The 12,564-nt window shown below is 36.6% G+C and overlaps 1 protein-coding gene across 1 annotated transcript; it reads left to right on the top strand.

Moving 5' to 3' along the window:
• The first annotated feature begins 1,669 nt into the window (after positions 1-1,669).
• Positions 1,670-12,536, top strand: LOC101258878 (uncharacterized). The gene is made up of 16 exons (XM_004243937.5): positions 1,670-1,890; positions 1,979-2,164; positions 2,910-3,089; positions 3,834-4,242; positions 4,459-4,577; positions 4,648-4,725; positions 5,239-5,379; positions 5,958-6,002; positions 6,871-7,037; positions 7,184-7,262; positions 8,234-8,316; positions 8,606-8,735; positions 9,125-9,257; positions 10,286-10,452; positions 10,891-11,083; positions 11,885-12,536. Exons 1-16 carry the CDS (start codon positions 1,771-1,773, stop codon positions 12,085-12,087), a joined length of 2,433 nt encoding a protein of 810 aa, XP_004243985.1. The 5' UTR covers positions 1,670-1,770; the 3' UTR covers positions 12,088-12,536.
• The last annotated feature ends 28 nt before the right edge of the window (positions 12,537-12,564 follow it).

Genomic DNA, 12,564 nt, shown 5'->3' with positions numbered 1-12,564 from the left:
TTGTATAATTATAAGTGTATAGGATGAAAATATATGTACTTGCATGTGTATATACAGTTTTCTCACGCTTTATACAAACAGAAACGCAATTTATACACTTCGCTTTTGTTTGTATAAGTGAGAAAGGCGCGGTGGCGAGCGAAATTTGGGAGAGTGGCGAGCGACATCTGAAATAGGGAAGAGGGGGGAACAAAAATATATGTATTTATACAATTTTATATGTTTTATACAATTAGAAACAAAGTTTATACACTTGTGTTTGTATAAAAAGTGAGGAAGCGAGCGAGAGATTGGAGGAGAGTGGCGAGTGAGATATTTGGGAGAGAGGCGCCTGACAATTTTTCGCAAACGTTTGTTATGGAGCACAATTAAATCAAACCATAGCTACTCCATTTATTTTAGGTTATTAGTTTGCTATTATATACAGTTTTTCCCCAAAAAAGGCAACTTTCACATATAGCAAGCATAAAATTTATATTTGTATGCTATAACAAAGTTTACATAATTGTGCTCCACCACAAACTTATTTATGTATAATTCCATATACATATACAATTGAAGCGAATTATATAAAATGAGAAAGAGAGAGAAATTATACACAATTTGAATTGTATAAAACGAGAAAGCGAGAAAGGCAGAATTAAATTGTATAAAACGAGAAAGAGATAAATTATATACAATTTGAATTTGTATAAAACGAGAAAGAGAGAAAAGATAAAAAGAGACTTGTACAGGGAATATACAATTGAATCAAATTGTATAAAATGAGAAAGAGAAAAATTATATACAGTTTGAATTTGTATAAAACGAGAAAGACAAAAGATATTTGGTAGGGAAATATTTGTATTCTATAATTATAAGTTTATAGGATGAATATATATGTATTTGCGTCGTTTATACAATTTTTCTCTCGCTTTATACGATTATAAACATAATTTATACAATTCTATTGTATAAAGTGAGAGAGGCGAGCGACAGGAAGCGAACGAGAGAGGAAAAGTGGGGAGTGAGAATATGAGGGAGAGAGGGACTGACAAATAATTTGTTATGGAACACTAGTAAATCAAAGGGTAGCTATTATATTTATTTTATATTATTAGTTTGTCATTCTATACAATTAATCCTTTATTAACTAATGTAACATATTTATTAATTTTTAATAAATATAATTTTTATTAAAAAAGTGACTTGTATATATTTATAATTCGAAATTTAAATTAGGATAGACAATTAGCACAAATAAATTTGTCACATGTCTCCAGAGTTAATAACTTATTTTTATCTTCTAGTATAACAAGTTAAAGAACATGTAGAAGTCCTCTCTTCTTAAACACTATGTATATAATGTTGTAATTTTATCAAAAATTTATTTTGAAACGAAGAAAATAAGTAATTTTTAAAAATATCTAAGCAACTTTAGTTTGCTTGAAGTTCTATTAGAATTGATTTGTGTCAAGTATTTTAAGCTAATATAACTTTTAAATAATACTTATAATTAAAAATCAATTATTAATTCTTTTACAAAAATGCTTTATAAAAAATTTACCAACCAAATGTCAGCCTTTTCACTTTTCAGAACTTACAGGGGTCGCAAGCATAAGTAATGAAACTAGAAGTCTCTGAACGTAATTTATAGAAAAAGATTTTTAACAATATTTCCCCTCTTTTTTTTTTAAGAGGTTTAGGGTTTATAGAATATTGAAAGAAGAAGCAAACCTAACACTCATAAAACAGAGCCACTGTTCTTCTTTACGCAGAGGAGCTAGCAAGATGATTACTGGCGGAAGAAGTTTGATTTCTTCACAGCCGGCGTTTTCAAATGATGCAAAGAAGCTTCTCGTATGCACAGGAAACACCGTTTCTATTTTTAGCACCTCCACAGGCTTACAGGTTCAGTTTACGTTTGCGACAAACTCAACAGCTAAAATAAATTCACTGTATAAGTTAATGTAAGTAGTTAATTTTGTAATTCTTACAGATTGCTGAATTGGAAGGTCATAGGGGATTGGTAACATCGGTGGTGGTAGTACCATCTACTACTCCGGCAGGCAAACTATTGTGCTACTGCTGGACTTCATCTGAGGATGGTACTATTAAATATTGGGACTTTTCCGTGCCGGAGCTAATGAGAAGTATTGATGTTAAGTTGCCCATTTACTCAATGGTAAACAGCTTTTTACTTTTAAGAGTGCCTCAACGTGGATTAGGCAGTGCTTTGCACCTTCTGTGACATAAATTCCAGATGTAGTTATACATTGTATATAGCTACCTCAAGCACCTCCACTGTTCCTTGGGTACCTCCTACCAAGGCCTAGACGGTTGGGTAAAAAAGGCATCCTCTTTTGCCTCCGTTTAGTATCTAAATCTGGAATCATTATTATATCAATTCTAAAGTTGAGAATTTTATGTTTTGGACTTCTCAAGAAAATATTGATTTTACTGAAAAATAATAATATAGTAACTGAAATTACAAGGAGAAAACGGACTGTTAAAGGGAATAGGATCTAGCTTCAGGTGATTCAGGTGTTAGTGATGCTCTAATTTGCTAAATAAATGCCATGCCAAAGGCATGGGAATTTCTGAACTATATTTGGGCATGCACACAAGTATTTGGATGGTACAGAATGAGTAGTAGTTAGCTTGAGATCTTTTCCTACTTGAGGAAATGATAGTTGTCTAGATACCAGGAATGTGGGACTAGATTCCCGGAAGAACTCACAAATTGCACTATGCACTAACAAAGTAACAACCCGTCAAGACGGAGCCATTTTCCAGCTTCGCCTCTGCTGTTGTTTTATGTTGTTCACTAAGTACTACTCACGTGTAGCAACATCTCTTTCTCAAACTTTGTGTTTGACATTGCACTTTGCAGCATAACTATCTTATCATGCCTCTTTCCTCTTTATCAGGTAATTCCAGGTTTATCATCAGAACTCAGAGAGAGTAGCGAAAAGCCTTCTGATCTTTTTGCATATGTGTCTGTCATAGTGTTGAAAGAACAGCTGGGAGGGAGCTGTGCTTTATGGTGGCAGATAAGGAAGTGTAACTTAACTAAATGTACTTTGGTTGGTGGAGTGACTCTGGCTGAGGTATGCAAAATTGTCTTCCATGCCTTCTCTTTTTACAGGGAAGAAAAAGTGTCTGTTGATTGTTATTTTTGCAGTAAGTACAACAACTTCTTACCTAGTGTAATATTACACAAGTGGCGTTTGGGGAGGGTGATGTGTACACAACCTTACCCTTACCTTGTAAAGGTAGAGAGGTTGTTTCTGATAGACCCTTGGCTCAAAGAAAGCATATCAAAAGATGGCTCCATGTAAAAAACCGGTTAGGTCTAAAACAGTAGATCATTGTTGAATTGTTTAAATTGTAACCAGTGTTTCATTACTTTAGAGCTTTCAAATTTTGATTGTGCCAAATAGAAAATTTATTGCAAAAGGCATAGGCTTTATTTAAAAACTTTTTTGTTAAATCAGCATGAAGATCCCCCTTTTCCATTTCTTTATCAGATCCATCTGTGAATAAAATTTCATCTATCCTACATAAGAAATATATCACACCAACTAATGTTATCAATTTTGCAAGTGTTTTCCGGGGTAAAAGATATGGTTTCAGGTTGAACTCTCTCTAGCTTGATGAAAAGTTGTCTGAGCTATCTTTTGCTTCTAGATCGTTCACACCGTTAGTCACTATCAGAAAGGTGTTGATGATCTTTCACATCATTGCATTTGCCACTGTCAAATATTTACCTACCTTATTTTGCAAAGTAAATGCACATAATAGCATTTTTGTATGCGATAAAAAATAAGCAAGGATTATAACTTTCTCTCCAGAGTAAAAACGCACTATCTATAACATTAAGCTGCTCTGGAAGATACATGGGCGTCTGTGACAAGCGCAAGCTTCGCATTTGGGAAATACCAACTAAAGATTCTGATCATTCAGTGCTTCAGAACATCAGATTACATCATACGAAAACCCTGAGCACTCTAGCTTTTCATCCAACAGATAGAATAGTTTCAGCTGGAGATGTAACAGGAAGGATCTTAATATGGAGGGGTGTTGGGGAGCATAATTTATCATCTGGAAATAAACAGAGAAGTGGAGGACTAATGGAGGACATGGAGGAGAATCCTGGAGTTAGGGAAAAAGATGATGCTGATATTTGTACCACAAGACATTGGCACTCTGCAGAAGTGAAAGTTCTCTTTTTCTCTTCCGACGGTGCCTATCTTTACTCAGGTACAAAATTAGTATGATCAGCATGGTTGTTTGTATAAAGATGAGTTTGGAACCTTGCACTCATGTGGATAATCTTCTGTACAACTTATTTAATACAAAGTCATAGCTAGTACAAATTTTTTAGGAGCATCACTCTTTTATTTATTTGGAATTTAGAGTATAAAATGTATTGTTATTCAACGTTACTTGAATTAGCCACTATTTAACTTGGTCCAGGCGGGAAGGAAGGAGTTCTCGTGGTTTGGCAGTTAGATACTGGGAAGCAGAAATTTCTCCCGCGAATAGGATCCCCCCTTTTGTATTTTACCATCTCATCGGATCCTTCTCTGTCCTCTGTAAGCACGTTTGTCCATAAAGTAAAAGTAGTTGTCAGTGGATTTGTTCTTACTAAGTAAATTTGTCCAGATATCTTGTGCAGATAACCGAATTCACCTTCTTAAAATGCCTTCGATGGAGGTATTGAGGTCCATTCAAGGAATCAAGGTTTGTTGTTGTTCTTCTTCTTTCTGGAAGCAAAACATCATTATAAAATATTAAGAGAAGACTTCATGCATGTCATCATTTTGCTAGGATGTTGTTTTGTGTTCATAATACTGATAAAGGAAAAAAATTCCAAGTTCATTAATGAATTTGTTTGATATATGTATATGAGCATCTGGAATTTTTTTTGATGAGGAAAGCATCTGGAATATTGCTTCGAAGCGTTAGAACGAATATATTCTTATTGCGGCGTACATGTTACTATCAGCTTGCATTTCCCTTTTGGTTTCGTTCTATCTTGTTTATGTGGACACTTATACTATGATCAATAATAAAGATTCCTCCAGCTCAATGCTTGCAGCGGGTTGGATGATCCTCTACACCCATGCACTATAATGTCTTTGTCTGGAGTGTATGGTCAATCCATTCAAAACACTTACTTCCATCTTGCCTGATTTTTTGACATGATACATTGAATTTTTTTGCTTTGGGAGACCTTACAGCTTTAATTTTCAGCTTCGCAGCACGGTCTTGGATATGTCTGATGGCTCATCTGAAGGAATTGTTTTCGACTCTGCCACGGGGCTAGTTGCCATATGTTCAGAAAATTACTGTATCCAGTTCTATAGCTTGTTTGATGACCGTGAGGTTTCTGAGGTAAGTGGATAGGAATAAGTTTCATCAGTTGATATTTTCTTTTCTGTAGCTCTAAATTTTCCCAGATAACCCCATCCTCGCAAAAATAATGATAAATAGAAAAAAGGAAATAAAACTAACAGCTGAATTTTAAGTTACTGGTTTCAAAAAAAAACAAACACTTACAACTTAATTTTGTTTTACCCCTTTTCAGTTGCACATCTTCATGTGTTCCTATTATTCTGTATGTTGGTTAGATTGTCTGCATGCGCCATTGGGGTATTTACCTTTTGCTTTGATTCACAATGAGGGGTTCTGTAGGTTTCCTTGGATATCTGATGTTCCCACCTTTATGATTAGTGTCAATGCATTCTTATTTTACAGTCAAGCTCTAGATATATCCAATGATTAGTGGAGGAGGGGGATTAGAGAAGTGCAAACTTTTGCACATTGTACTTTTGTACGCTTGCAAACAGTTTTTCGCTTGTATTAGTGTTGAAAGTATGTATTCTTTTTACTAGAGTTGGTAGTTGATTTGGCCCATGTATTCTTTTTACTAGAGTTGATAGTTGATTTGGCCCCAATCTGTCCATTTGTAGGTTCAAGTTTGTGAAAGAAGCCACCAACCTGCTGATGAAGTCACGGTATAGAATTTTTTCCTGTTGATCTTATTCTATTTGCTAAGTCCTGAACGGCTATATATATATATTCCAGTACTTTAATCAGCATATATAATTGTTTTTATGGATGTGTGTGTGCGCGCTTCAATGGAAGTTTGCCTGTGTATTTGACTAGTCCACTCTGTAATTTTGTACACATATCCTATATCCTAGAATTAACTAACCTGAGAAATTGATCAACTCTTCTTCTACCTTGTACCATTTGCTTCTTCACCAAGTTTCATGCCATTAATAGAATTAGGAGATGTAACATAATATGACTTTAATGAATTTAGATGGAACTCATGAGTGTGCAAACAATAATGCGGCACATGTATGGTCCTATGAGATGTTTGAAAAATGCTCTCTTTTAAGCAATAGTGGCATCTTTCCCTTCTCACTAAGAGATCATTCCTCACCTCAGTTTCCCAGATTTTGAGCTCAAATTTGGGGCAGAAAGTACCTTCTATGAACTTTGGAGATGGAGTAAGTCTAGAAGTTCAATAGCTTACACCAGAATGTGGATCTTTTCTTTGTATATTGGTTGTATCAAATGGTTCTCCCCAATAAATTTTCCAATGAACGGAGAAGAATGAAAAAACTTTAGCTGATATTGACATCAATTTTCATTTTTTAACTTCATCCTATGCTTCACATCAATAAACCTAATACACTCCCATCTTGAGTTCCACAGTCTTCATGCTATACATTACACCATAGACTACTGGAAAAAATTGCCCAGATGGTTAGAAACCCTTCTACAGCTAACAGTACCTTTGTTGATATTATTGTAATAATATGAACAAGCTGTTAAATGTTGAGGGTTGAAGAGCTATTTTTGGGTCTGTTGCAGGTGGTAGTGGATTTGGTCGCCCTTTCTCCAGAGGGTTCCATCATGATTACGGTAGAAACCAGGTTTGCTGAAGAAGGAATAGGAGGTCTTGTAAGTTTGAAGTTCTGGTCATGCAGCTCTTCAAACAAAGAATTCAGCTTATCCACAGTGGTCTATGAGCCCCACAGGTTCTTTCTTATCTAATTCTCGGAGCTCCTTTGGTCTCATATATCTTTTAGCTTGTGCTCTAATAAATTGGACAGTTAATCCCTCTTGTAAATAATACTCTAGCTTACTTTCATAAATTGACTTTCAAGCATGGGTTGGTTTGCAGAGATTCTGGTATTTCGTCCATTGCTTTCCATCCTTTGCGTCACATGGCTGTTACCACCTCACAGGGTGCTGATTTCAAGGTAAGTGGATAAATTTAGATTAATTGTGAAGTTATGTGTTTACACATTGTATTAAGAGTAGGGTGGGTGAAATGGAGGCTCGCTTTTGGGGTACTGTGCGACAAGAATGTGTCAACCAGGCTCAACGGTAGGTTTTACAGAGTGGTGGTTAGACCAACATTAGTATGGGACAGAGGGGTGGTTAGACCAACATTGTTGTATGGGATAGAATGCTGACCATTCAAGAACACCCACCTTAAGAAGACGAAGGTAGCAGAGATGGGGAAGTTCAAGATGAATGTTTTGGCATACTAGGAGAGGTATGATTAGGAACGAAGTTATACAGGGCAAGGATTGCTACTTTTGGTGCACTTGTATACTGGCGAGCTTTTGCCCCTTGCTAATGAAAGTTATTACTTCATTAAAAAAAAACAAAAAAACAGGGCAACATAGGGGTGGTTTCCGTGGCGAACAAGATTAGGGAAGCGAGACTGAGATGGTTCGAACATGTGAAGAGGAAGTTTGCGGATGTGTCACTAGGGAGGTGTGAGAGGATGGTTGTAACATGAATTATGTCAGGCCCAAAACGAATTGGGAGGTGATTAAAATTTAGACACAACAACCCACAACTTCCGGTTACTGAGTGGCAGGACCCTAGATAGGAAGTTTTGGAGGTTTATTATTAGGGTAGAAGGCTAGTAAGTAGCCTAGTGTTGTCGCACTTCGTGTGGGAGAGTTAGGGGCTATTTAGTAGTTGCGTAATCTGTTATTCTTCTATGTGCATTACTACCCGTTGCTTCATTTGCTTTATATCTTGCTATTATTTTGTCATATTATTTTTGCAATCCTTCTTGAAAACATTTCTTTCGAAAAAACTTCTCTACGCCTAAAGGCAGTAGGGTGTGCTTACATCCTACCCTCCCCAGACACACCTCGTGTGATTACACCGGGTATGATGTTGTGTTCACTAACATCACTGTGTTTTTTGGTAGGTTTGGATCGGCAGTCAGGAGATGCAACAAAAAGATCAGATGCAGAACGCTGGATGGACATGCCATTCTGTTGGTTCCTATAAGTATGTTAGGCTTAAATTTTAAAGGACGACTACATGGTCAGATAGAAAAATTGCCCAACCATGTAAAAAAATCCCAACTGTTTGAGAGAAGAAATTCTAGATGAAAATGCCACTTCCTTTGTTGTTCACTTTGTTTATTTGCACAAAACACTAGCAATTAGATGTCATTTGCATTTGGTGTTCTATGATATATGTCTGCTCATTCGAACTCTGCCATTGTTGATGACTACAACATAGTAAATTGATAGGACCTCTGTTTCTCTGTTTAATATGCTTTCTCCTTTAATAGGAAAAAGCCAATGACAGCTGCTGCCTTTTCTGGAGATGGTTCTGTTCTGGCTGTAGCTGCAGAAAAAGTTATTACATTGTGGGATCCGGAGAGGAATATTCTTGTAGCTACAGTTGGGGAGAGTCTTGAGGTAAGTTCTTGGCATGCCAGTATTAATTTTACACTATTGACCTATAAAAAAATAACGATTTCACACTTCCTAGTTCAAATTTAAGTTGCTTGCCTTGGGGAAAGAAAGTTTTTCACCTAGTATTTGAAACCTTTTTACTTAAAGTGTTCTTTATGACTCACTTCTGAGTTGCTGTCTGGTAACTTCATTGGATGGCAAAGAAGTTAGCTGAGGGTTATCCTTTTTGTTAAACAATAAACGGAAATATGAGCACATAAAACAACCGAAAACAAATCTTGAAAATCTTAATTTACAGTTTTGATGCTTTCCTTGTGGCAATTTATACACCTTTATCATTCTTTCCGTATGTATACAATATTTTTCTCATTTGAACTGTTTTCTATGTGCAGCCAATCTCTTCCTTAGCATTTATTGGGAAGTCAGAGTATGTGGTAACCACATCGCAAGGTTCTAAGGCTCAAGTATCAGTGTGGAGCATGTCAAAGCTGTCTGTATCATGGTCTTACAAACTTAAGATAGAAGGTTTGTATATATCTCTTGTTTATCATACTTCGCCCCAATAAACTTTAAACAAATATAAACCACTTGCTTTTGGCAGCTTATGATAATTCTCTAATCTTATCATTTATTTCTAACGTTCTGCTTCTAGTTACTTAGAAAAAATGGATTAATATCAATGCAATTGTATGTCAGATACTGAAATTTGTTATTTAAGTGCAACTTGATCATTATAGTGCTAAATTCTCTATGTTCGGTGTTTTTAATGTCATGAAGCGTGTGCTTCACTTTTTCTTAAAGCCCCATGGATGCTTTTGTTTTTTGTGATTTTCTTCAAAACACTGGCATCGGAAGTGAATTGCCAACCATATTTCTCCATTTTTGAAGTTCTCATAGTTTTTGCTTCCGGAATTACGAGCTTGGCTCTTGAATTTGAATTGTTAGGTGTCATATGCAAATGGAAGTATGCAATCTTGCTAAAAAATTAACTGAAGCAAAGGGCTGGTGGATATATTGAATATGTAGTCTGGCCAATGGTAGATTATGCATTGTGATAGTCTTTTTATACCATGAATCTTGCTGCCCTTGTTATCAGAGTTGCATGGCTTGGAGTACAACTAGTAAGCTAATTCTCTTTCAAGCCAAACCCAGGACAGGTCTTTTGGGGAAATCTTAAGCTATCTTGCTAGTGCTAACAGTCCAATTTTGCTGCATTGGGTTTCCTATTAAAAAAAGAATTGCTGCTTTGGAATAGGAAAGCAGGAAATGAGTTGAGGAGACTCAGATTCTAAAATAAGTTTTCCTTAATTTGCACGTATATGTATAATCTAAAAAAGAATTGCTGCTTTGGAATAGGAAAGCAGGAAATGACTTGAGGAGACTGGGATTCTAAAATAAGTTTTCCTTTAATTTGCATGTATATGTATAATCTAACTAAAAGGTCTGAATAAGTCTAGCAGATTCATGGTGAACTTGTAGGCAGATGTGTCATACATTACTGGAAAATCTTTGTTAATGTTTCATCCTAAATAGTATCTTATTAATCACTGCAGCTGTAACTTGTGCGATGGATGATTCCTTGTTTGCCGTCCTGGCCCTTCTCCCAAAGCCAGTTGGACCTGTGATGTCTAATGAAGCCACAACTCTGGATGGCGATGGAGTGATCTTGTTATTCAGGGCCACAGATCATGTTCCCGTAGGGATCTGGTTTGTAAGAAAGGTATTGGCTCCTGTCTCAAATTTTGAGTTCTTGTTTCTTTCGAATGTTTTAGTTGGGAGCTTGATGTCAGTTACAATGGGGAATCGAATCACCTTGCACTCGTTTAGAGGTGGTAAGATCTTGATCTTATGGAGGCTGTTGTGAAACCGATGGGAGAAGGCTTGGACGTATAGCAAGATTAAAATAATTACATTCACCCTGACCTAGGTTTTGTCTGTCTTCATTCCCTTGTTTTTCCTGCACCCTGAGTACAGATGTTTTAGGACGCCCTTCTAATTTCCTGTCACCTTAACCCTTCTGACAGTTTCTTGTGCCTTTCTAATTTATTCATATATTGGGAGAGGTATCACATTTTCTAAGGTGAAAACTCTATTTATAGATGGGACGGGAACTGGACATCTTTACCTTTTTTTTGCATCTCATCCTTTTTCTTTACAGGCAAAAGGTGCTTCACTTGCTTTCATTCGCGGAAGTCCTAAGTCAGAGGATGATGTTACTGATGGCAGATCAGTGCAGTTGCTATTAGCTTACCTCAGCGTTGATCATGAATATATGCTTTTTGATCCACTCGACGGCCACACCCATATACATAAGATAAGCCGAGGAAATCTTGCTGATCTTGAGGAAACAGGTGTGTCCCGTCTTCTCTGCCTAAGTTCATCTGACACTAAGCTTTTATGTATTTCAGTGTCTGGTGTCTATTAATTTGGGGATGTACATGGGCCTTTTTTGGGTTATTTTATGTGATAGGTTGCTTCAGAATACTTTGGATTGGATCAATATACCAAAGTACTTGAAATAAACCTTGTTTTTAAAAACTTTATAATGGGTGCTACAAGCCTTAAAATGACGGGTCCAGAGGCACAAAGATGTATGGTTGCTGAATGCGTTGTGATAAGAAGTCCACTACTACAACTCATTACTAAGTTGGATCAGCTATATATTAATCCTCATTTCATCATTTAAACTCATATTCAATCATCATCTTAACAAATAAAATACGACATGTCCTGTGATAACCTTACGAGAGAAAGGGATTGGGTTTGATGTATTTGTTCTCCTCTGCCCACAAGGTCCTTGTTTCTTCATGGCATGATTGTCAGATCAAGCACATATTCTTGAAAATCTGTACCAAAATCTGTGGATTGATGATATTTAAGAGGAAACAAGCTCTATCTCTAGAACATATATTCGCTGGTAAAATCAGATGATGCATTATTTATAGCTTTAACAAGGAGGTGGGGGGTTTGGATAAGAGGGCTAAGGGGAAGGGCTGCATTAGGGAATTGAACACCTACCCGACTGAGCTGTAGGGCAATTCTCTGCAGGTGAAATATCCTGATACTTTATAATAATCTTCAGAAAACAGTATTTCTTTTTTTAAAAAAGATAATTGTCATGACTGATGAAACTATATGCTATCTATTTGCAGGGAAGTTCGGATATGCATCTCTGTACGGGGACCTACCAGACTTTAGCTTAGAGAGAAAACAAGCTGCATCGATCACATCAGTACCATCAGAAAGATATTGGGAGACGCTATTCAGTGGACCATCTCACAATCTTCCTCCTCTTGCTAAATTGTGTTCCACATTCCTGGAATCATTACTACAGAAGAGTAGTGCAGTTGAGTGATTGGCAGTAGTGTCCGGTTGAGCTTTGTTGCAAGGCAGACTTGCTAATCTATGCTCATCGATGAAACGACAACATTGTTGTTAGGCTTGATCCCATTGTAGCCGAGAGAGAGCTGCCTGACATGCACATGCACATGCACATAGTAATACTAGCTCGAAAGTGTGAACAGTGGGGTCGACTTATAATCTGGTCTAAGAACGAGCCAGCCCGTTCAGTTAAAGCTTTCGAGTTCAAGAAAAAGATGCCCTGATCGAGTGGGTTTAAAATTTTGGTAGCACGATTTGATGTGTCGTCTGGATATTGAATTTTTTGTAGCTTGCAACTTATTGAGCCTGCAGGGCTAAGTAGGCATACTCAATACTGAATAGATGTTCTTTTTTGACAATATTTGGTCATGTGTTGTGTTTAATTATAACATTTATAAGCGCAATAGAGTTGCTATTTAAATATGCTGCCATTAGTTTGTTGCTCCTGTTA

This window comes from Solanum lycopersicum, chromosome 7 (genome assembly GCF_036512215.1).
Source record: "Solanum lycopersicum chromosome 7, SLM_r2.1".
Taxonomy (NCBI): Eukaryota; Viridiplantae; Streptophyta; class Magnoliopsida; order Solanales; family Solanaceae; genus Solanum; species Solanum lycopersicum.
The sequence above is the reverse complement of the archived record's forward strand: the minus strand, read 5'-3'. Positions and strand labels throughout refer to the sequence as shown.

Excerpts from the sequence above, each read along its gene's own strand:
- LOC101258878 (XM_004243937.5), top strand. The coding sequence starts at position 1,771 with ATGATTACTGGCGGAAGAAGTTTGATTTCTTCACAGCCGGCGTTTTCA. Across the intron at positions 7,263-8,233 it reads CACAGGGTGCTGATTTCAAG|GTTTGGATCGGCAGTCAGGA; the intron begins GTAAGTGGATAA and ends GTTTTTTGGTAG. Across the intron at positions 11,084-11,884 it reads TGCTGATCTTGAGGAAACAG|GGAAGTTCGGATATGCATCT; the intron begins GTGTGTCCCGTC and ends ATCTATTTGCAG.